Raw genomic sequence first — 26,546 nt, forward strand, 5'->3', positions numbered from 1 at the left:
CAGATATGGGGAGAACATGCAAACACCATACATCAAGGACCCTGGTCACCGGGCCGGGGAATCGAACCCAGGCCTATCTTGATGTGAGGCAACAGCACTACCCGCATGACAAAATGGACACTGCTGCTTTTGTCTTAGTACAATGAATATTTATGGCCTATGTGTCATAGGAGCTGACGCAAATGATCTTTGTGAACCTCAGTGCTTTAATACTGAACGTTAAATGCCAAAATGTACTGCATTATTTGTGCATTATTTTGACAGGTACATCAGGATTGCCACAATTGTTAAAGTGAATGATCTGTAGAACTTTTTCCTCTTGTTTTTGTTCTTCCATGCTTCTCTGTTCAATCACTGAGATCAAGGCATGAACATTTTTTTCAGAATTCCCAAGTTTGATGCACTAGAAAAAAAAAAAAAGTGTAAGGCTCAACTGCAAAGCGTGCGCCTGGTAAAATGTTTGATACCTCTTCCTCTAAGACATTAAACTTTTATACTCTTCTCAAACAGGCTTCCCTCCTCCTACTTCAAGTCATTTCCAAAAGCACTGCAGCAAGAAGGCGCTGACTTCAAGAAAAGTGTGAAGAGAAGTGGGGCAAATGAATTCATAGTGAACTCTCGACAACCCCCCTCTCCCAAGAAGGCTGTTATTGTACCTCTTGCCCATTGATATCAGCTCTCCATGGATTGAATTATTCAGCGGTCAAAGACAGACAACTCGAAACTTGGCAGATTCTGGCCTTTTAAAAGCGCCGCCTGCTCATCCACATCCAACACAGCCAAACGGAGGCAGGCCAAGAGTGACTGTGTCTACAAATCCTTACAAAACACCCTCTATGTTTGTGTTTACCATTTTATATGGAAATCCATCTCAAAAATTCATGCTCATGTTCACAATGGCTTACTCGAAGTTTATTTCCTTTTCAGTAGATGTGAAATGGCAACAACACAAAAATAATCTCAAAAAACACCATCGTAAAATGTGGAAAATCGGGAACGTCGGACATAAGCACTTAATGGAAACCCATATGACTGAGACAGCAATGTTTTTTTCTTCTTTAACACTTGAGAAGCGTAAGAGTCCTCTTCATTGAGTCAGAAATCTTAGTCTCGCCCTTTGGGAAAAGGCTTATGAGAACAATTTCCGACTGAAAACGGTTATGCTGTAGAATTGTAGAATACATAATGTCCATAGAAGAGACATGACAATGCAGACCTGCTCTCTCAGCGTTTCAGGAGATACTGGCCAGGTTGTGCTTTGTGAATGAGACAGAGGTGACTGCCTGCTGTGTAACTTCAGCAAATGGACTGCTTTCTATGCTGTTTTTCCTGGAGAGCTCACCCTTGTTTAACATGTGTTTAATGCAAGTTAAACATGAAAGTAAATGTGTGACAGACTGATTGAGGGACACAGCTGTGTCAGAAAGGTACTGTGCAAAAGTCAAAGACCATCTTTCATTAAGTACATTTCCAGTCACATTGGCCATTGAGTACAAGAGTTGTACAAAATGCACAAAACGTATATTTAACAGATAATTAAACAGAAGCCTAAAGAACCAAACAAAATCTAAACCTCCATTCTTTTCAGAACACTTCCTTTCAGTTTTTTAAAGAAACCTGCAGGGATGTTTTTCCACACTTTCAAAGTTTAGTCTTAGGAGTTGGTTGCATTTTCTGCTTCTCACCGTCCAAGGAATTGAGAACACATTGAAAGATGTTGAGGTCTGGGATGGCCAAGCCATTTTCAGAAAGGGCTTCTTGACAGCTACACATCCTTTCAGACTCATAGCACAGAGTTGTCTTCTCACAGTAGAAGGATGGACAGAAACCCCTGTGGATTTTTTTCAGATCTGCAGTAAGTGATTTTCTCCTCTCTCTCAAAGATGAAAGCTTTAAGTGCTCTTTATCTGATGGGGACAGTTGTGGTGGTCTACCAGGTCTTGCGTGGTTGTTAGGAGTCCTATTTTTCTGTACCTTTTAATATGTTTCTGAACTCCACTTTTAGAAACTCCTGTCACTTATTATTCTTTGACTTGCCCCTTCCTTTTGCAAGTGGATTATCTTCAACTTAATCTCCTCAGAAATATTCCCTAAAAAAATAATAACTTGTACTTAATGGCAGTTTTGACTGGAAAATTTGTGAATGAAGGGTGGTCTCTGACTTTTGTACAGTATTGTACATAAGAAATTTGTTTTTTCACTCTCCAGTACCACAACAAAAGTATCCCACTATGTCATCCCCTCTATTATACCAATTCATGTTCTGCTCTTCAGTTAGATGGGACACAGCGTCCAAAGCCCTGAGCAGGCCCATTTCAACCCAACAAAATATGCACTCCACACAGGAACAGCACTGTGCATTTGTTCCATTTTGGACAAGGCCTCCTGTTTATATGAAGAAAACGATCACCTGTTTGTGCTTTTTTTGACTGTCAGAGTCTGCAATGATAAGGCCTTTGGTCCCGCTTTGCTCACACAGTGGTTACTCTCATGACCAGTTCTCTGGGCTGGTGGCTGCTGTTGCTGGTATTGCTGGGCTGGCTGCGCAGCTCGAGGGGCCGAAGGTGGCTCAGGAGATGGAGGAAGTTGTAAGGACAGTGATGGTCAGTCATAGCTGCCCCATTGCCATGGTTATGTGTAGAGTCGGTGTGTGATGCCATGGCATTCGGTGTTTCAGGGGACGCCGCGGCTGCGGCGGCCATTAGAGAGGAGGTGGAGGGTGATATGGCGGCTCCAGCCTGCTCCTGCTGCTGCAGCAGAGAGAGTGTCCACTCACTTTCGCTGGCCTTCAACTCTTCACTGTCCCTCTTCTTATCATAGTTCAGCACTTTCCACTTCTGATTCACCGCCTGCCAGCGATGGAATATGCGGAACACAGAAGGGCCCTCGTGGACAATCAGAGCTGAGAGAGATACAAAAGAGTGCTGGTTATACACCGTAAATCAAAGTCTGGAATCAACATTTACAGTAATACAAAACCAATTTTATTGGAAATAAATGCAAAAGTAATTCTAATATGTTGTTAATTCTGTGCAACTTCACAGTTTTTAAATAATCCATACTAGGTTAGAAAGTTGTAAATTTTTTTTGATTAAAAAGGTTCAAATATACTTATAGTTTTTTCTATTACTGTTGAGCTTTATTACCTGTTTGTAAAGCATTTTTAGCTGCCACTGGTAAGAAATGTGCTCTATAAATAAAGATGTTATTATTATTATTATTATTATTATTATTATTATTATTATTACTTAATGACTGAGAGCACTGTGTAGCATCCAGAATGACGTTATAATGGAATAAATATCCATAACACTTCATATTTCAAAAGTAGTGATGAAATCTGAGGCAGATAACTTAAAAACAAAAAGATTTATTTATCGCTCTTTAACATTGAATAACTTCTTCTTGTTGCCCAAACACATCAAAGCTTTTGGTATCTAGTTTATAATGTTTAAATCTACATTGTGTAAGTTAATATTGTATTTAACATAACAAATGTTATTAATATGATAAGTGATTTTGAACAGTAGCGTATTTCTTTGTGTTCTTTCAGTTTGTATTACTTTATATGCATCAGCTGCAAAATGAAATCTGAGGTTACAAATAAAGTATATTAAAGAAGGCCAGAAGAAGAATCTTCTGGACATATTTAACTGTTTAGCCATTTTGAACTTTAATTATGTTTTTTACGTAAATAAAAAAATAAGTTAAATAATAATAAAATAATAAAAATACGTTTTGGAATGGTCTGTTTAAAATAAACACCACTTGGTTTGACATTTTCTGTCCTAACACAATGAACTGAATACGCTTTAAGTATTGAACAAATGTTGCAAACCTTTCTGGGGACTCTGTATGTGTTAAAACAAGGCCCAAGGCCATACACCATTCTTTTTTTCCTGGCTTTAATATCCCTGATTCAGTTGATGAGCTAATAATCAAGCTGAGTCAGGGGTGCTCCAGCACAGAAACCTGAAACAGTGCAGGCCGGTTTGTCCTCAAAGCTAGAGTCTTGGTTCTCTTGCTCTTCTCTAACAGAGACTAGAGTCAGAATGATCTGAAACTTGCTTTGATACCAAGTGGCAAGCTTACTTCAAGCATTGTAGCACAGAAATCATCATAAGGTGACAGAGTGATCTAAGATGATATTAGCCATATTTTGGAGAAAATGGCTGCACCAAAGACCTGCTATGATAGTAGTTTCAGGCTGAATGTATGTAGCAATCAAAAGAAGTGGAGAATAAAGCTTCTCTGCTCTCCAGCTACCGTCCACCAGACAGATGGAAATGAAGGCGTAAAAACAGAAATAATGTATATATATACTTGAAACAAAATGCATGGTTCTCTCCTGCTTCAGTAGTGTGCAACTTAACAAGATGGAATACAGACTGCATACAGACACTAAGACTAGATTGTTAAGACTCAGACAAGTGAGAGCTGCACCTGATAATGAAAAACAAACAGAAGGGAAACAATGTGGTAGCTTGGGGGAAAAAAGGTTCATCGGCAGGTCGGATCACAGTGAGAGATCCAAAATGCAAGATCTATAATATCTCTTGTTTCCCAGAATAAGCGCCATACTGTCATATGTTGAAGCAGACTGTTGTTAGGTAATTACATGCTGATGTAGAGCTAAAATACAGCACTGCGTCCAAGAAATCTTATATAGAATCTGTCAGGAGTGGAAAAAGTACAGAGAAACTATAATTAAGAGAAAGTATGTTCAAAATGTAACATTTTTTTTTTGCTCCGTTGTTTGTTGTCTTGTTTTTTTTTTTTATTGTCTTGTACAATATTTCAATAATTTAGGTCACTGTCTGTTATTAGTGTAAAAATGTAAAAAAGCAAAAAAATACACCTTGCTTTAAAATGTTACTCAATTAAAAGTGGGAGCCAAAAATAGGAATTATATATGTATTACTTGAGAAAGGTCATAAAGAAGCTGTATTCCCATATGCAAAAGAAATATACACAATCCTCTAGTCCTTCATCAGTGGTCACAGGACGCTGCCCACAGGACGCTGTTGGCTGGATATTTTTGGTTGGTGGACTATTCTCAGTCCAGCAGTGACACTGAGGTGTTTAAAAACTCCAGCAGCACTGCTGTGTCTGATGCACTCACACCAGCGCAACACGCCACCTCCATGTCAGTGTCACTGCAGTGCTGAAAATGATCCATCACCCAAATAATAACCTGCTGTACGGGTGCTGACCTTCGAATAACAGAGTAAAAGGGGGCTAATAATGTAAAGCATAAGATGTACTACAGTCTGTAATTGTAGAGCTACAAAGTGCACCTATATGGTAAGTGGAGCCAATAAAAGGGACAATGGGGGTAGAAACAAGGAGGTGTACTTAATGAAGTGGCTGGTCAGTGTATTTCAGTGTATGTCATACTGCACATATAATTTTAACATGAGCAAAAAATAGGCACATTTATTTTTCTTTGGTATGGTTTTACATATACTCAGACATATGAAAGTACAAAGTAAATGTTTTAAGAAATAAAGGTTTTAATTCTTGGTATTGTGTTACATGGTGATGTGTAATATTAATGAGTGGTAATTAATTAAGGGCAAGTATTAAATTTGTCGAAATTATGCACTAGTAAAGTACTAATCTTTCAAAATAATACTTCTGGTCCTAAAATCTGATTGACTGAGCCACGTTCAAAGCCATTGTAAAGTACCTAATATAACAGGCCAAAGGATGGCTAACAGGCCAAAGTCCTCCATTAATATTCAATGTTAGATTTTGATTTTAAGTATTTCCTGAATGATTCACCGTAAAACTGTAATGTAAAAGTAAAGAATATGTTACTTGAATGTCATACATGTTTCAAATGTTTGTGTTTTTGATTAGATCTGCCTTTAGTGGTATTATTGCCTTGATGCTAACCTAACATGGGAAACTCCATTCCATGCTAGAAGAAAATTAGCACTATTGTTAGATGGTGATTTGATGGGCAAAAACTGAAGGTGAAGGTTATATTACTATACTATATTATGATATTTTCATTATTGTATGATTAAAAAATCATTAAAACATTTACACTTGACTACTCTTCCAATGTGCTCACAGTCATCAGATTAATCTGCTCAGGGAAGGGGTCAGAAGCACAACCCATGTTACACAATGTTTCCTCTGCATGTTGTGTTCAATTACACATTTCCACCAGAGAGGTCTCCAAATCCAAAAAACTCAAATAGTGTAGCTTTAAATTATTTATTGAAAATGTGGGCTTTTTATCATACATTATTTTGTCAATGTTCTATAAAGGCAGTAAGACTAGAGTTACAGTGTATCACAGGAATTTTACCATGCATTAGAGGGTTTTACTCTGCTTGGCGTAATGTCTAATAACACCCCTTATTCATGACGAAATTACAGTAACGCATGGCCTTTTATAGTATAATATAGTAACAAAACATAATCACTTAAGTATTTTCCACCCTTGGAAAATCTGCTTCAGTTTTCTCTGTGTTCTACGATAAAGTATAGAAGATTCCTTTCACCAAGGACGATCTGAGTCAACACATTCATTGGAGCCAGCTCGCCCTTTTTTTCTGCGGAACGCCTGCAGGCTGCCACGTTCATCTCAGCAGAGTGGCATTAACCGTCCACAGCCAGTCACATCACTGCAGATAGTTCAGCACTCCTCTGCTCATCCCTCAAGTCATTCTGTCATCCTCCTCTCCTCTCATTTCTCTTTTAACTTGACAATTAGCCTGCTACTAATGATCAGCTGAGTCTTTTGTTCATGGCTGTTTGACAAATGAAATCTTTCCCACATTGTATCTTTTGCTTTCTCTCTCTTCCTCAATACACATAAGACTATGTGTTTATGCATATTTCGTGCAGTATTAAATTGCTGTTTGACTTGAGCAGAATAACTCAATAGCCAGGAGATCACAGAGCCCATATCTAATTCACACCATTCGCCCAGAATCATTCGAGTGAGTCTGTTCAATCATGATTCAAAAGTTATACCAAGTAAGTTCTGGTGGTCTCCTTGTTATGGTTATTTTTTAATAACCCTTTCCTTTGAATTTGCTTTAGTTTTCACATGAAAGGAAACATGAATTGGTGCTATCAAGTGGAAAAAATGCATAGAAATATATTTAAATATGCATTTTAATTTAGTTAGATAATTTGTAGTCAAAATGTTAAAGATTCAAAAGAGGGTAGGGTGCATGTCCAAAAAGTACCCATTATAATTAGTGAATTTAGCTAATTAATGTGCACCTTTTGCTGATACATGTGTTCAATTGTGCTCACACAGCTCGTAGAATCTCCATAGAAATGCATCAGCAGCCACACATAAGCCTAAGGTCACCATGGCCAATGCCAGGAGTCAGCTAAAGGGCTATAAATCCCCCCAGTACTAGGCTGTGGAACAGTGGAGCGCCATCCCATAGCTTTGGGAGTTGGACTGCTGTTTGTTATAATCATTGTTTGTTATAATCATCCAACATCAGTACTTGAACTCACCAAAGCTCTTATGGCTGAATGCAATCAAATCCTGACAGCAATGTTCCAACATGTAGTGTAAAGCCATCCCAGAAGTATAGAGGCTGTTACTGCAGCAAATGAGAGGTCAGCTCCACTTAAAATTATAGGGTAACTGATTACACAGCTGTTTTGAGTTAACTTAAGGGTACTACAACACACACACACACACACACATTTTCTGAACGATTTATCCTTCTTGGTCACAGAGGGGTGCTGAAGCCTATCCTCGGCGGTCAGTGGGCAGAAGGCAGAATACACCCTGGACAGGTTTAAGGGCACTAGTTCACCTATTTCAAACTTCTTGGTTTAGTCAAAAGTTCTCACAACTCTGTAGTTCTAGTTCTGCTAAACAACAAAAAAATTGTGTTCTTAACTCAGTTTCTTCACTAGCTGTGGCTCTTACCATCACACACCCCTTTCATTTTCACCTCTTGGGCTTCCATATATGGAGAGCTGTGGCTTTGCTGGGCTTCAAACTCACAGTCTTCTGATATTGGGATGAAGTATTAGACATCTGATCATGCTACTTTTCAAAGTTAAAAAAGAAAATATTTTCTCATATTTTTTGCTATTAAACATTTATGGACACAAATTATAACTGTAGGTGTTCCCAAGTGGTGCAATGACTAGGCCTTCACCCTGAAAGTGATCATGAGTCTGAACCCCAGCAACGCCATAGCCATCCATAAGTGGGTACCAAAGAGGTGAAAATGTCTGATGGCATTAAGTGATGGAAATAGTCCCAGTGGGGAAGCTGAGTAAAGAAAGGAACAAATTCTGTGTGATTTATCAAACTGAGATGCAAAACTAAAAAATTAAGAGAACTTTTGACTCAGCTAACACATTTGAGCTGGATGAACTCTACTGTCCTCAAGTTGAGTTAACTCAAGAAAAGCTGTGTAATCATTTTTTTACAGTTCAAAGGGGGACAGATTCCCTTGATTTCAGAGGTTAAGCAGGTGTCTACAAACTTTTGGACATATTGTGTCTCAAGGAGTAGAAAGGTAATTTTGTACCCACTTTCTTCAAGCTGAGATATCTTTAAACCAACCTCACTCCAGTGTCAGTTGGGAATACGCTCTGCCCCACATTTGATAGCTAACACTCCTCTGCTTATGCACAGCTGAGTACAGCTGAACTTAAACCTTAATCTCATTTAGTCATTTCATTTCACAGCCAGCACACACACTGATGGATTTACGGAGGAGTCACATAAATCCAGAACACTCTCTCTTCTAAATCTCGTGATAAAGCTGAAAAGATGTCAGAGAAAGCAAGAGACTTTTGGTTTCTGTATAAGAGCTTGTTCAGTCCTGAAGTCAATGGCTCTGTGGTCTCAATCACATCCTTTTAGGAAAGACACTACAGACAGTAATGATAATTTTGGTTCTGTCAGTCATTCTTCAGATTTATGAATAAATTGAATCTACAACATGTCTTCTAGCAAACGAACAAAAATCATTTCACAACCAACTGTAATTTCCAAAGATTAGCAAATTCAATGAAGGCTTAGCTCCGCCCACACTTGGCACAACCACATCCATTCATATCATCACTGAAAAGTTTCTAACAGGAATCTAACTGGAATATCCAAATATATGTATTTCCTTTGTACTAAAGACAACATTCACACAAATAAGGCATGTTTTGTGAGATCTTACTGGAAAAGTCTGAGTCACTGGGCACTTCTGAGGCTTGTTCTTAAAAAAGTTTTTCTCAAAATCAACCAAAGATCTCAAATTCTAGAACACCTGCTTTCTTGAATATTTGCAGGTTCATACCTATCCCTATTCTAAAGGGTATTACAGAATATAATCCTTGTTGCTGCATTTATGCTAAATTTTGTACTACAAATTGACCTGAATATTTTATAATAACGTTTTACAATGTTTTATAATAACAGTGTATAATGTTGTCCTGATTAAACAATAAAACAATGTTTTTAAAACATTTTTATTCTTACATTTTTCAACTTTTTAAAGTATGTAAATACTGTTTTTGATGTCTTTTTGTTTACAAAACTTCCAAAACAAAAAATTGTGTGAGAAAATCAGTAATAAACTGGTAAAGATTCATTGTGACATCTACTGTTCAAAAAATGACCCATTTCACCTGCAGTGTCTCGTATTAAAAGTCATCTTTGGGGAATATCAGCTTCACTCATCCACTGAAAAAAAAGTGATAGACTGAATTTACTTGATTCAAATGAGTACAAAATTTCCACATGAAGAAATCATGTTACATTAACACAATTAAGGCAAAACTGAGAAAAACTGAAAGACAAAACTATGTTGATGTAATATATTTCATTCTTGTGGAAAAGATTTACACATTTGAATCAAGTAACTGCAATACAGGACTTCCACTGCAGATAAACTTTGACCAAATGGTTCCAAACTCACCGATGCAGACCACATCCATGAAGCCGTACATGCCGTAGCAGATCTGGAAGAGCAGGTCCTGCCGCTGCCACTTGGCCGAGGGGCTGAAAGAAGACCACACCAGCCAGGATATGCTGGCTATGAGGAAGAGTGAGCCCAAGATGGCTGCTGCGATCTGGACCTTCTCTATTACTGTTAAGGAGATGGCCTGCCACTTAAAGAAAGCACAGAGAAAGAAATGGTTGCTTTTTTCTTCTTGATTTGAGAAAATATTTGCCATAATTTTGGCATAACATTTCAGCAGATTGTCACCATTAACACTGCACAAGACCTGGACTAGATTTCAAGGGGAATTCCACCAATTTTTCAACATTTATGCACATTTCAACCATTGGCATGTGACCAAAGTCATTTAGAGTGATCTGATGAGTAATAAGAATGTACTGACTCAGATCTCTTTACACTGGTGCTGATAGGAACCAGGTGTTGGACATGTCTACAGTGCAAATACAGCCATTTTTACTATGCCAGTGAATGACCAGTGAACCTATGCGTCCTCTGAGTTTTATATGTAATGTTAATAATGATAAAATAGTGGTAAGTCTGAAAAGATACTTTTTTAATCGAGGGCTATTTTGCCTCATAAAATGCTGTATGTGTCTCACTGCCATTGCCAAAACCTAATCTCAAGACCATTACATAACTATAATAAAATACTATCTCAGGCATTAAGTGGTAATTGCAACCATTAAATCTAATAGCTTTCTATGAGGTGACTCTTAGAGGCATTAAGTAGTTTGGAAGTCTGGTTCCTATCACCACTACTGTGAACAATTCTGGCTTGACAATTTTCACTTGAACATTTTAGCACATTTTACATCTGATGAATCCGAATGACTTTGTTACTTACTGATCTTACTGATTGAAATATGCAATAATTTTGAAAAACACTGGTGGATCTCAACATTTTTACCCCAGACAAGTGAAGTTTACTGCCATGTGTATTCAGAATATAGAGCATTGAAAATACAATGAAGTTCTTTTAATGCAGCATCATACCCCTGCACACGACACAAAGTGTGCAATGAGAAAAAAGAAAAACAAAGAAAAAGAAAGATGGAAAAAAGGGAAGTAACAATAACAACAAGTAACAATAACTGCAAGGAACCAAGTAATAAAGATGGCTGGGTAGTATAGAATGAAGTGGAAGTGACAGGGATAAATAGCCAAAATGTGTGGTGCAGGTATGGATTTGTGTATATACAACCCAGAACAGTGGAGAATAACACAGTATAACAAAGTGTAATATCGATTCAACAGAATAATACAATATATGATACAATGTGTGTACAGCATAATATATTATGACACACTGTAATACAATGTGTACAGTTGGGAAAACAACCAAAATGATAGTGTACACAGTGATGTCCAGCAAGTGAGACAACGCCCTGCCAGTGTTTACTGTTGAGAATGGTCCTACTGGAATAATTCATTTCCATTTCCCAATTTAGATATATGTTTTCACTGTCAGCACATTTGAAGCTCTCTGATTCAGAGTCTGAGAGGCAGGCCAAAGCAAATGCTCACCTGCAGGGGGTTCTTGGTGCTGATGGCGATGACCTGGTACTTATAGTAGCAGAGCTCGCACGTCCAGGAGCCTCTCTCACTGATCCACTTAATGAGACAAGGCTGGTGGGTACTGCGCACCGAGCCGCTACAGCGACATGGACTTAGCAGCTCTCCCTAACCCACAGAGACATACAGGAGTTACAGAGCTTTAGGCAGCAAACTTCCCCAAGCACAAGTGCTGAACAGGCATGAGCATTTGACCTTCAGACTTTAATGAGCACAATTATATGGAAACAAGAAAGAAAGAAAGAAAGTGAGAAAGAAAGAAAGAGAATATTTAGCTGTTTCTACAGTAACAGAAAAATGTTCAAATTTTAATTTCATTAGTTGGTGATTCGATGGTGCGTGAAATGCTAATAAATATAGAAATACAGTAAAGTAAATTTGACCTGTATTGAATTGAAAGCAGTACAAAAACATAAAATTCAGGTTTTTAAAAAGTATTTATTTTTTATTGTAAATATTCACTCATTCCAATTTTGATGCCTGCGGCACATTCCTAAAAAGTTTGCAGGGGATGTTACCACCGTGTTGCATCACCTTTCCTTTAAAAAAAACATTAATCATTCATAATCATTTGGGGACTGAAGACACTAATTGATCTGGTTTTGAAGCAGATTTTTCTTTGCTTTACAGTGTGCCACACATTTTCAGTGGGAGACAGGCCCACACATCTACCCACACTGTCTGATTACACAGTCGTAACGTGTAGAATGTGACATTGTCTAGAAGGCAGCATATGTTGCTCCAAAATATATCTTAATATCATATTAATGTTTCACAGATATGCAAGTTTCATACACTACATCAACTGCAGAATGTTGTGGAATCAATTAGAATTAATTTGAATGATATTCAATAAATTATGGACTGAATGAGAAGAATTGTAACTGAATTGAATTGTTGCAAGATTACAGATTCATTTACACCTCTTGTTGTAACTCAGTGCTGCCAAGAAGAGAGAGATTCCTCTTCCTCTTTTCACAGTTTTTATAAATTACATGCTGTCTGTCTTTTCATCCCTGCAGGCATTTTACATTATTAATAAGATCAGAATGGTGGAGTCCAGATATAATGCCAGGCTTAGTGCAGAACTATTGCACATTTTATTGATATCCTGTAAGAAGTATCAGTGTCTCCCATCTAAAGCAAAAACATTTCTCTGTAAGTGATCACAATTGGTGAAATTAGTTATGAATACCTACTAAATTGCTGCAATAGTTTTGTTTGGAAAGTATCTTGTTGACAATGTATTCTCATAGCTTTGTAAGGATTGTCTTCAATACCCCCTATTTAAATCAGCTCTAATCAAGTCACCTTGTTGAAATTCATAGCACTACATGCTATACGTGAGAAATGATGCCAGGTGAGAACTGATCTGGGAAGAAAGCCAAGAGTTTTGAGATTTACAATTGGATTCCTGGCTGCTGTGTGTAATAACTTTGATTTAGACTATTGATTATAGGACTGCAAACATTTTGGAAGGCATTAATCGGTCACACATACACAAGAACGAAGGAGGTCAGGTTATACTCTTATACCCTGTCAATATATCTGTGTTGATGCTCACTAGCTTATGACTGTCATTTAGACACTTCACCAAGTGGGTCTGTGATTTATTTAACATTGACAACTAACATGGTTTCCTAACATGGTTTAGAATCAGAGCTGTTCCAAACTTAGAAAGATCACAATGTTGTACAAAGATGGTGTATCAGCATCACTGGGCATTGAATTAAAGGGAAAAAGGAATGAATCCAATCCAGTCTTGTAACAAATCTAATCTAATATGACACACACTCACACTGTGTGATGTAATTTTGTTAGCTGTGTATCTTTTCCTATGGGGTAGTACAGTGTTTGAATAGTTAGAGCATCATAGCCTTTACATTATAAAGATAAAACACTATAGAAGCGCAATTAAAGACCACAGTATAAAATCAGTCATGATACTATTAGGTACATCCTAGCCTGAACAAATATGTTTTACATCTGGATTTAAAAACGCTTCTGTCACTACTAAACCATTCAAATCAATGCTGAAACGTAGTACCAAATGTTTCAAAAATACCAAATGTTTCAGCAGTGACAATTTATCAAATCTCTAGGCAGTACATGACTAGAAAACACAGCTCTGAACAGCTGTACACACATAAAATCATAACATTTTATTAACACAAAACATAAAGAAAGTGTTTCAGTACTGACAATTCCTAATGTTACAAACTGATTTTCAGACTTTGGGACACATTTACTTCAAAACAATGTGATATAACTGCTCACTATGTGGCCATGAGGCACAGGAATGTAGTCTAAAATAAGTGTGGCTAAAATGAGGCTCTGCCCATGGACCAAAACTCTTTTTGTTTCAGTAGTTACATGAAAACAGAAGACAGATTTTTAAATATATTTCTAAAAGTTTTTAATTAAAAAAATAAATATAAATCTTTCAAGTTCACCTCAAAAGAAATCAAAAAGGTCTGTGAAAAAAAATATACAAAAAATTAGGTATTACTTTCACAAGTTGAAAGTTGTAACTAAATGTTGTAAAAAGCAAAAAGAGATTCCTTTAAAGACTAATAAATACAGTCATATGCTGAAAACAAGTTAACGCATCCTCTATAAGAAACAAAGTTAACAGGATTTTTCTACAAATTTTACTGCACAATTTATTTTACTATATTATACTACACGATTTTATACTATTTATTTGCTGAGATTAAACAAGCAGAAAAAAATAAAACATATAATATAAAATGTGCCATACGTTTGGCACAGGCCACAATTTATGTTTTATTATGTTTATGGTTTATAGGTTTATGTTCAGCAAATAAACAGTAGGTGTACATTTATTTGTGCATGAAGAGGATGTTTGAACTCATTTTCACCTAGAAATCAATAAAATGTAATTTGACCAGGGGTGCCCAAACTTGGACATGACTGTACTAGTACTAGCTGTACTAGTACCAAATGCTGTGTGCCTTTGAAAACGTTATTATACGTTACAGCAGTTAAAGCATATGGAACAGCTCTGCTGTTTGTATAGTTTGTAAACGATAGTGTTATAGAAGAAGGGATCAGGCTGAAATCTCCAGGCTGCTCTGGCAGAGAGCTCTGAGTGGAGAGCAGACTCGGGAACAGGTGCTGCACAGTTGGAGTGGTCATCTCAGCCCAAACGCTCCACCTTCCTACTGAGCAACATGAACACTCAAATACACAGTGTGCTCTCCCTCTGCTCTCAGGGAGAAAGGCACAAAGTGGACAGAGTTTTGGTTCCATTTCTAGATCTTAGTTTTTCTTCAGAACACAGTTACAGGCTGGGTGTTGTTACCCTCCGAAGGAAAACACAGACTGATGCATGCATCTTTGAAACCATGCCAGTAAGGGAGAAGGCTTGGGGCCATTAAAGCAAAAAAACCTCACGTTGTCTTGACAGCATTTACTATACGATGGTTCACATATTGAACAACTGTTCAGTTCCATCTACAGTATATTGTTGAATCTTTTTTTTTCACTGTATTGCACCATAGAGCACGTATTATTGTTATTAATATTAATGTGGATGCCTGTTAAAGTGAGTGATCCATGGGGACTATTGTTTATTGCTCTCTAGTGTCTCCTGTTTTGAGCCTATGAAGGGAAATTCCATCCAAATATGCTGGTATAGCAAGAAATACTGTACTTTCAATCTTGAATCTGTTCATAAAAACAACACGACAAAAAGGCATCTATACCACACTGACATGCATGTAGCTCCACAGGTAGACTGGGATAATAGTTTCTGATGGAAGTGTTAATGGAGAATTCTACTGATTTGTCAGATTTTCTGCATGATACAAAGGTTGACATGTAAACAAAGTCATTCAGAGTGGTTTAATGTGAAGTGGTTCAATGTAGAGAAACTTACAGACTCTTCACAGTGGTAGTGATAGGAACCAGGGGTCACAATGTCTACAACGCAGATGCAGCCGTTTTAAATTCACTTTATATGAAAACCTACAGTTTTCTGTAGTTTTCCTCTTCTGAGTTTTTAAAGGTAATGTTAAAAATGTTAGTATATCAGAAAACAAATTGTCTTTAGGGACTATTTTGCTAAACTACAGCCTGCATGTATCTTTCCACCATGAATGTGTTTAAAAAATAAATTTTAGGACATTATCTTATCTCGAAACTGTCATAAAACAATGTCTCAGATATAAGGCAGCATATAGTCATGCCATGTAATAACTTTCTGTGATGCAACTTTTAAAGGCATTAAATGCCCAGACATTGGGTTCCCATCACCACCACTGTGAACAATTCTGTCTCAATTCGACATGAATTAAGAGAGCATTTCACAACAAAACCACTCTGAATGACTTTTTAACATCCTAACCATTTAATTATGCAGAAATTTTGAAAAATAGATGGAATCCCCCTTTAATGTCAAACTTCAGTTTGAGGTCAATGGTACTTGTAGTTGTGGTTAAAGAATTTAGTCTGAGCTTAAAACCTACTCTCTTAAAAATAAATGTCAAAAGTTCCCTAAAGAACTTGCGAGTTTTGCCAGATGCAAGTGTATAGAACCTTTTTGCTTTGTAAGGAACCTCCACATAGCATACGCATTTAAAAATTATGGTTCTTCAAGGGATTTTATTAAAATTTTGTTATTTTGTTACTTATAAAATAACACTTAAAAAACCTCTTTGCATGATGAAAGGGTTCTTTGCATCATGAAAGGGTTCTTCAGACAGATGGAGAATATGCTGTAAATGGTTCTATACAGAACCTTTTTGAAAAGGGTTCTATATAGCACCAAAAAGGTTCTTCTGTTGTAACAAGCCTGACATTGTAACAATAGAAGAACCTTTTTTGGTAACACATAGAACCCTTTTCAAAAAGGTTCTATATAAAACCATCTACAGCACAATCGCTTTTACGATGCAAAGAACCCTTCATGGAAAGGATTAATTCTTCAAATGTTCATGATTCTATATACAAACATTTTCTTTACTAAAGAACCCTTGAAGAACCATCATTGATAAGTGTATACCAATTAATTATTTTTTTCCTAGAACCACACATCCAAGCCAAGAACCATTTAGGAACCTTTATTTTTAAGGGTTCAGAGTTAGATAAGAAGTGAGACTTGAGTTGCAGTAAACTGGGAGCGAGTGCAAGTGCAGGAACAGGCCCGTCTGCAGATGGACGCGGTTGGAGAAACTTGGCAGGAGTGCGTGAGGAGAGCTGAACTGACCAATGGGAGCGAGGTGGCCCAGGGGGAGAAAGGGAACCAAGCCAGACACCCAGGCTAATCCACCTCCATGTGCTCGGGGCAGAGAATGAGCAGCAGCAATCAGACTCTCATTACAACAGCAACAATCTGCTCTGCGTACACTCGCTCACTCTCACCATGAAATGTCCCTGACAAGTTAGTTAATGGCCTGCAGCAAGCAAGAGAGCTTTCAGCGCAAGTCTGCAAGGAGCCGTCTCCATGACCTGACGTGGGTCTGCACTAAATCATAACGCAAACAGTAGAATCTCAAATGTCTTATTTGAAGTGAAAATCTCTTCACAAACACCAGCAGCGGTGCGGTGCTCCAAACTATGAATTAACACGACTCAAATTAATGTCTCATTACCCCATTAGACAGGTTCTCAAGGAGGGACTCTGAACTTAGGCTGAACTTCAAGGAAACACAGAAGCTGTCTGACAGGCTCTATTTGTAAATGTGTTTCAGTCTGGCATGATTACAATCTACAGTCCTCATTTGAATTTTCGAATGCTTGTAGGCATTAGATAAAAGCCAGATATGGGCTTCACGCTTATCTAAATGCAGATTAAGATATAGTGTCAAGACAATTGACCAACCAAGCAAAACTGAAGCTACAAGAGCAAAAAAAAGAGAGTTAGCGCTGTCCTTTAGACCTTCTCTTTCTATAGGCTCTATGTGATCCACTATAGAATATTCCGCCTCAGTGGGCTGAAGAGACTAACATTTAATACACTTTCTTTGGGGTTACTTAGGTGACTTTGGCTGATGTTGAAATACCCAAAACCCTCAGTGTCTCCAGGGCAGATGTTTTGCTGCATCCAAGATTAGCGCAAGATAAATTATTCTAATTCTTTCTGACTTTTTCCCTTATTTGGATTTTACCTCACAAAAAGAGTTTTGCTAGTTCACCTTTAGTGACTTTGAAGCATAAATGTAGCCGAATAATCTGAGTCTTTTCTGAGGATGCAGGAAATAGGGCTGCTGAGGAAGTGCAGCACTTCCAGATTTCAGGAATTTTTTATTGTATTTTTTTACATTATATCAAAGGTCCAAGCACTTAACCAAATCCCCCACCCCTCAAGTACCAGACATACACACATAAACATTAAACATAGCCAGATTTCCATAAAAGAAAAATATATAATACAAGTAAAATGAAATGACAGAAATATTGGTTACACTTTCATGCTGTCAGCTTCCATATCCTCATCAAAGGCTAAGAAAGGCTGGCAAATAGTATGAAACTTCCTAGTAGACCCTCTGACAGTGTATCTAATCTGCTGCAATTCGAGATGGTACATGTCTTCCCTGATCCAGTGACTGTATGTCGGTGAAATAGGGTCTTTCCATTTAAGCAATGTCAGTCTCCTGGCCAGGCAAAGCAGAAAGCCAACATGTTGATTTCACACTGCTAAGAGGGATGTCCTATTGGGCCACATCAAACAATGCAATGAGTGAAGATGGCACTAGTACATTTCCAAATATTCTGGAACATGTCTTAAAGATGGTTTGCCCGAATGTGTAGAGCTTTGACCATGTCCAAAGATTCCAGGATTGTTAAATTGCTACTGCTACAAATAATAATAGAAAAATAACAAGAGTACAGAACTTTAAAATATCTTGTCGAAAGCACAGACCCATGTGTGCTTTTGGATGGGTGGAGTTTGTATTTACATTTTGTTTTATTTAAACAAGCTTCCTTGGGTTTGTGAAAGGAGCTATATAAATTGAACTTATTATTATTGTTTTATTATTGTTATTATTATTATTATTATTATTATTGTTATTATTATGTGTTCAAAATCTGCAATAGCCATGCACTGTTCAAGTTAATGCTGAATTTTAGAGGAAAGCAAATTGCTTCCTTCACCAGCAGTTGGCCACTTTGTCCTTAAATCACAAGCAGGATTTGAAGGCTAGTTCAGTGCTCTGAAGCACAGTCTAATATTGTTTTAAAAGTTTTCAACTAACATAATTATCTCCCACTCCCACCCATTTTCTTCATTGTAAAAATCCCTCACCAGATGTCGCTTGACTATGGTTGGCTTTATGTGGTAAAGCTTTCATTCAATGTTAATTGCTCAAAACATGCATGAAACCAAATTGCACTTGAGTTGCGAAAAATAAAGCATTCTGCAACTCATTTGAAACTCAGCTGCAGCAAGTTTCATAAAGCACCCAATCAAAATAGCGCATCATGTGATTGACATACTTTCAAACCACTGATTTCACCACATTAGTGGACAAAAAAATTAAACAGAAGATGCTTTTTGGGCAGTTAAAAAGGAGACATCATGAAAAGGAGCATATCAGCTGTGGCTGCTGTGTCAGTTATCTGTGTACAGCTGTATCTTTTCAACTCTCTCCAAACAATTCAAGGAATAAAAGAGATGTAAACGTAACAATTTCAGCTCCCCCAACTTAAAACATACATGTCGTAGTATTAGTGACTTAGAAACTACAGGAATAAAATGTTGCCAATTATACTCAAATAAGATGTGAATTTAGATGATAATTCCTGCTCATTAATTTGCATAACAAGGTCTTAACAAAGTGTTCAATGTGTATTATTACACACATAATAGTGCAATTATTAGTGATTTTTATGCAACAGAGCACCAATTATGCATTAATACAGGTCATCATGAATAAAGCTTAATGCATATTAAACGATTTAGAAATGTCTTGGGCTTAACTGAACTAAGAACAAGACCCCAATGGACCCCCGATATGTGTTACTTGAAATATGTTATCAAGTTCACATATCACACACTACCAAGCTGCAATGTGTCTATTCTCCCTTATGTCTCCTGTGCATTTCCAAGCGTAGACTAAAAATACTAAGAAAGGGTGGCAAAGCACTTGGAAAAATCAATCCTCATGTAATTACAGTAGCATGTGTCAAATGAAGTGTTATCTGGTGGCTCAAACAAGAAGTCTCGGGCCCTTGGGCCACAATCTGGCCAGCCTTGTCCGGCACATTCCAGATCTCTGTGAAAGATTGGTTTGTTTAGTCTGTAAATCAATGTCACTCTTCAGTGATGTCCCTGCCATTTCAAAGGAGAGATATGAATTGCATCTGTCACAAGCAACAAAAGAAATATACATCAGGAAAGGGCAGCCTTTGACTCTTAATAGTACACAGATGTGCTCTACAACAAAAGGCCCACGAGAGGAGAGCCCTGAGCTGTGCTGAAATAAATAGATTTTTCCATCGCTGCTTCGCTGGGAGGGCAGAGGGCACTGTGATGGGAATTTAATGTGGCAGTAGAGTGGAATGCAGTCTCGTGTTATTGTGAAGGCTGGAGTGGAGACAAGCTTCCTCTGGCTTTTTCAATGTACAGTAATAACAGCAGCACACCTCAAATGAACCTGCTAAATGATGAATATTTCTGTCCATCATTTGTCTGCTTTGTGCTTCAAAGTACACTAAATGCAATGCTTTGTAGGGGAAATTATCCAGTTATCTAATAACAAAAAATTAGATCAACTGACTTCAAAAGGTATTGAGGGCAATAAATCCCAGGAATGTAGTGATCCAGATGATATTTCAGAATTAGTTGGATCAAAGAAATTCAGTAAATGTGTCAACATTTCATCAGGAGAGAAAATACTGGGGGGCTTCTTCTAACAAGGTACCATACATTAAGTAAAGATCCAAAAAGGCTTTGGAATTATGCTAATTTAGTTCCCTAAGGGCCTCTCAAAGGATGTTTTTGAGGCTCTTGATTGAAACCTGTCAACCACCTCATGAAACTACCTTTTACTTACTTAATCACTCACTCACTCACATTTAGCAGGCTAAAATATTTCAAAAGGGGGCACCATTAGCAAGTCAAATAGCTTATAATGCTGCTCAAGGGATTTGCATGAGTGACGTTTACATTACATGTAATTTGCAAATTTTTATATTTAGAATAAAATATATCAAATATACATTTTAAATTATTTTATTGAAAAGAGTAAAGTTAATAAGACAATATGATAAAACTTTTTAGCAATAAGTTCTGATTTGTAATATTTCTTTCGATTTGTGTTTACACAAGCTCAGAGAGCAAGTGTACCAAAGGGGAAAAAATGTTATGGACATTAATGGGTTAAAAAGCAGCAAATGGAACTGAGGCCTAACTGCACCCAAGTTGTCATTGCCCTGTTGCACAGAAAAAATGAAAGCCAAACACAATATGGTAGCAATATGGTAGCTAACAAATACAACTGTTAAATGTTTACTGAATAATATATATATATATACATATATATATTATTCAGTAATATATATATATGAATAATATATATATATATATATATATATATATATATATATATATATATATATATATATATATATACATATGCCTAATATTCATGTACTGATTCTCACCATGTCTACTAACTGGCTGGCAAGTCAGCCAGCAAAGCGTGCCTGCATTAAAACAAAGGGACAAGACTGTGTAAGAGAAATGCGCAATACTAGCATTCCACTGGGAATATCCGTCATGTGAACTTTCTCTTATTTCAGTTCATTATTTCTGAACAGATTCTCTTCTGCTCCGTCTTTTTGTACAAGCAACAAACAACAGCTGGTACGATAACAATGTAGGTTTTATTCTTCTCTGACTGGAACAGCACTCTGCTAGATTGGGGAGTTTAATATCCCTGGGTTGTGTTGTGTGTGGTAGACGGCTCCCATTTGTATTCACTGCTCTTACAGCAAATTTAGTGAGCCTCCTAAATAACACATTCCAGGTGCTTCAGGTTACAATCCCGTAATAGGAGGAGACAGAGGAAAATGATTGGTTTGAAGTGTGCATCACGGCAGCGTCCTCCTCCCTGACTGCTTAATAAAACAGCAATTCAAGGGTTAGATAGATGCCACCTCTGTTCAATTCTTAGCAGTGTGCATAAACCATCCCCTGGGAATTTGAAGAGGAGACGCTAGACGTGACACACTTGAATGTACTCTGAAGGGGAAAAAAAAGGAAGGTAGAGTTTTCTGCCTTTGGAAAGTCATGGATGTTAAACCTGCTTCATTTGTCATTGTATGAAAATGCTACCGTGTGCAGCATGCTTATCAGCGGGGTATAGTAACCCTCTCCACTGAGTGGGGTCAGGTTTCTTTCTTTCTGTACAGGTGAAACCTGCACTCAGGTAACAGGAGCTGATACAAAGCTGCTGTTCTTTTTACTGTGTTATGCACTTATTCAGATGCACCATCACACATTCCTAAGCACGGTTCAGCCACGACAAAGCAGATGTTTGAAACCGTCTGTCCTGTAAATGGGGGTGAATAACCTCTCCTTCAGATGATGATGTTGCTGGGATTGCTCAGTGGTATTCTGGTCTATGTACCCTGAATGTTGAATGACTCATAGAAGAGGGGTGTGTGCAGTGTGTGCATTTGTGTGTGTGTATGTGTGTGTGTGTGTGTGTGTGTGTGTGTGAGTGTGGTTGGGGTTGGGGTTGGTCTAAATAAAGTTAGAGACAAAACACACCTCTAAAACTGAACCAAATAAGTGATCATAGGAAAAGTTTATTTTACCAACAAATTGGGCTCAAGTGAACTTAAGAGTTTAAAACAGGTTGGACCTCAACAGTATCACTGAGGCCTAGATTAATTACACTGTGAGGTCTCTTTCTGCAGGCCCTCTAGTGGCCATTCTGCTGGCTAAATGGAAATTTTTTTAAATAATATAATCAAATAAAATGTACAGCACATCAGATTAACTAGGACACTTCTGGCTCTCTATGTGAGAAATATTGTAACTCTGATAGTGAGCAATGAGGGATGATCGGGGAGGTGTGAGACCCCCCTGCTGTGAAAATGATTCATACCTCTCCACAAAGTCAGACATGCCAGAGCAGCACAACTGCATACTTGATATATAAAAATCTAACTGCCACAATAAACAATAGCATTTAAACACAATCAAAATATTTTTGTTAATGTTGCTCATTTACAAAGGCAAAAAATCCAGTTTGTTTCTTTTAGATGATTTTCTAATTCATACACATTTCCATGTATATATTCCTTATTCCTATAGTTATTAAATAAAAATGGCTCCTGTACGTGTAAATATAATCTGGTGTTTATTTAAAGTTCACGCATTAAAAACAAAGATGCTAACAAGGGTTCTTTCGAGTGATGCCACAGAACCACTCTTGGTCCCCTAAAGAATTTTTCAATGGATAGCTCTTTAAAAGACCTTTCTAGGTTCTGTACCAATTACAGATCACAGCCGCACATCTAAGCCATGAAGCATTTAGCAACCTTTAATTTTAAGAGTGCAAATGATTTTACTGATAATTCTGTAGAATGAAGCAATCCTTTAAAAATTATTTCATTATAACTCGGTACTTTTCTACATTCTTACCAAAAAAGCTTCTATATATCACCAAATTAAGGTTCTATGACTTTTAACTATAACGAAGGCCTTTTTTAGTGCTATACAGAACCATTTTTATGACACATTTCTATCATAGAGAAGACCCATTTAACCATGTAAAGAACTATAGTTCTATGTGTGTCATGATTCTATATATAAACATTGCCTTTAATAAAGACCTCCTGAAAAATCCTTGAAGATTCTTGAATATTTAAAAAACGACTACTTCAGTCTAAAAGATAAAGATGACAAAATGTACGCTTTGGATCAGCGCCATTCCATGAATGATAACATAGTTACAATTCTAACTTATGAAAAACAAAAAACATGCTTCTGTTTCAGTAAACAACCTTACTGTGGATGGTTCTTTCATTTGCGTAAATAAGATATGTGTGGTTTTTACAGTTCAAAGAACCTCCACATCATGTAAAGAGTCTATACTAATTAAGCTCAAGAACCATTTAGGAACCTTCATTGTTAAGACTACACTGATATGAGCTGAAGTTTTGACTAAACCATAATTTCAACCTGGACTTTCATGATTCTGCACTTGTTAAATGGACAAAGACACCTTTTCAGCATAGTGTGGATCCATACCTGCTCTGGTCCCTGGAAGCATATCCTGCACACCGGTGTGCCCTCAGCATAACTGATGAAGGAGAAGCGCTCGTCCCGTTTGTCTTTGGAGAACTCCTCGGCCGCTGTGGCCCTTTGCGCATCCGGCCCCACTGCACCCTCTGTTGAGGGGGCGCTCCAGTGCTGGAGCCGAAAGCTGGTGTTGTTGTTGTTGGCTGCACATGAGCACGGGTTGCCTTCGCTTTCACGGCGTGTGGCCGGCGGTCCGCTCATGGGGCTGAGCACAGGAGGCGCCTGTGGAGCCTGTGGAGCTTGTTGAGCCTGCGGGACCTGAGAGGCCTGTGGCCTGAGCAGCAGCACCTTCAGGTCACTGAAAAGAACACAGCAGCGGCCCTTCAGCATGCCGGGGCCACACAGCATCCACCTCTTGAGTAAAAAAACGATGCCCAGTGGTGCTGGTGACTGTCAGTACTTAGAGAAACTCTCTGTGAAGAATGTAAAAAGGATGTGAATATTTCCCAGTATTCCTTTAAACAGCTACAAACTTGCTGGTCAGTGATGATGGCTTCATTGCTGAAAGGTTCATTGTCCCTCAGACCCACATAGGACACATATGATTTTGTGCAATATTCATTTCCAGCAGATACGGATTGCACAAATGTAAGCAGGTGTCAGAAGCCATGGGATTCAGTCAGAAGAGAAACCAATGCTATTAATCAATAAGTAATCCAGATTTCCAGGCACTGGTCCCACAAATGATAACATAGTTATGATGCTAACCTATGAAAAACGAAAACCATGCCACATAAAATGTCACACTGTTGTGTTTTCTGTAACATGAGCATGTTGGACAGCCCGAGGAGTCTCCAGGTTGAAAAAGCAGCCGGCTCCAGTCCAGTCAATGCGATGGCTTCTGAAGTGCACAACGTCCTCACCTACTTTCCAGCACTTCTGCTCTATTGATTTCTCCTCGCTGCATCTTTTCTCACACGCTCGTAGTAAAACATACGCGTAGCTTCAGCGTATTTGCGTGCGGGCTACTTCACATTTTCATCCCGTGAGGCTGGCAGCACTTCCAGCACAACTCGACTCAATCCTCACCCATCCTCGTCGCTCCACGTAGTCGTGCTCGCCTCCAGCAGCGTTTAGAAGAGAAACGGCTTATAATCCAAGCACGGAGCTGCAGGCTCAGCTTTTCTAGCGCAGATAAGTCAGTTTTTGCCTCTCAGGACTGCTGCTGGTGCCCGGAGCCTCTCTCGGTGGCTCTGCTCTGCAGGCTGGCTGGCGCTGCGGTTTCAGCACCACGCTTGCCGGGACAGCTCCCCAACAGCAGCGTCACCCAAACCTGCGTGACGATACTCAGCTCCTCCCAGCTGCCTGCGAGGACTCATCACTCTGTATTAAAACCAGCCTCAGGCCCCCTCTTCGATTCACGTTCAGACTCGTTACTGATGTTACTGAACCGCTGGTTGGGCATTTGATACAGTAAAGGTTGCGTTTCCAAAGCGTAAAACTACCTATTTCCAGACTAAACACATCTATTTTTTTTATTATTTATGACCTTAGCTCTGTATTATGGTGCTACTATTCTGTATGTCTTAATGTTGATCTTACAATGACACTAGTTTGCTTTAGTAACCCACACAAATGTTCACACAAAGATAGTTCACTGTGGACACACATTGATCATGCACATTAGATATAGTAGTAATAAAACTATAACACAGCACTGTGCAAAAGTCTTTCACTTATTTATGGCCATTAAGTACAAGTTATTCTTTTTTTCAGAGAATAAAAAAGAATAAAGCTTATATATAAAAGAACATAGACATAATTTTTTTCAGTATTTAGTGTTCCCTCCTTTGTCTTTATTACAGCTTCCATTCTTTTTGAGAGATCTGCAGGGGTATTTGTCCACAAAAAAGGTCCAAAGTTCAGTCTTAGAAGCTGGTTGCGGTTTCTGCTATAATCCCAAACACATTTGGTGATGTTTAGGCCTGGACCCTGGGGTGGTCAGTCCATTGTTCTGAGAACAGTAGCAGCTTCATTGTTTGATTTGCAAGTTTTCTTCTTTTTTGTCTATTTTTGTTTCTCAGTAAGGGCTTCTTGACAGCTGCACATCCTTTCAGACCCATAGTGTTGAGATGTCTCCTCACAGTGAAGGACGGACAGAAACACCTGTGGATTTTTTCAGATCTGAAGTAAGAATGGAACTTGATTTTCTCCTCTCTATCAAAGATGAAAGCTTTTAGTGCTGTTTATCTGATGGAGACAGTTTTCGTGGGCTACCCGGTCTTTCATGGTTGTTTAGAGCCCCTTTTTTCTCTATAACTTTTGATGTTCTGTACTCCATTTTTTTTTCCTTTAGCATTTTTTTCTGCCTTGCGCAAGTGAATTATCTTATATCTAGTCTCCTCAGAAATATCTCCCGAAAAATTAATAACTTGTATATAATGACTGATTTTAACTGGTTAAAAAAACAAAGGGTGGTCTTTAACTTTTGCATAGTACTGTATGTAATCATAAATAGATTAAAAAAACAAGGTAATGAACAACCACCACACTATTTCACATGTACCCTTTATGTTGAACTGTGTTTATAGCTGTAATGCCTGGAGTTGCTTTTTCCAGTTTGGTAGTGATTTAGAGGCTGCATTGTGTGTGGTGTCCTTGGATAAGTTATGTCCAGTTGTTGTAAAGGAACTGATGCTGCTTTGTCTCTTTACAGGGACTGTGGACTTGTAAATTGTTTGTTCAGTAGGATGACTTGCTGTTTGGAGGGTATTTGGGTACTTAAGGGAACCTGT

The 26,546-nt window shown here is 38.0% G+C and overlaps 1 protein-coding gene across 1 annotated transcript; it reads right to left on the reverse strand.

The window, feature by feature from the left end:
- Window positions 1-885: 885 nt before the first annotated feature.
- Window positions 886-25,006, reverse strand: march4 (membrane-associated ring finger (C3HC4) 4). Its single transcript, XM_036569694.1, has 4 exons — window positions 23,761-25,006; window positions 11,484-11,639; window positions 9,915-10,107; window positions 886-2,902 (listed from the first exon to the last, which is right to left on the reverse strand). Exons 1-4 carry the CDS (start codon window positions 24,157-24,159, stop codon window positions 2,472-2,474), a joined length of 1,179 nt encoding a protein of 392 aa, XP_036425587.1. The 5' UTR covers window positions 24,160-25,006; the 3' UTR covers window positions 886-2,471.
- Window positions 25,007-26,546: the final 1,540 nt, after the last annotated feature.

The sequence above is a fragment of the Colossoma macropomum genome, unplaced genomic scaffold, assembly GCF_904425465.1.
Source record: "Colossoma macropomum unplaced genomic scaffold, Colossoma_macropomum, whole genome shotgun sequence".
In the NCBI taxonomy this organism is placed as follows: Eukaryota; Metazoa; Chordata; class Actinopteri; order Characiformes; family Serrasalmidae; genus Colossoma; species Colossoma macropomum.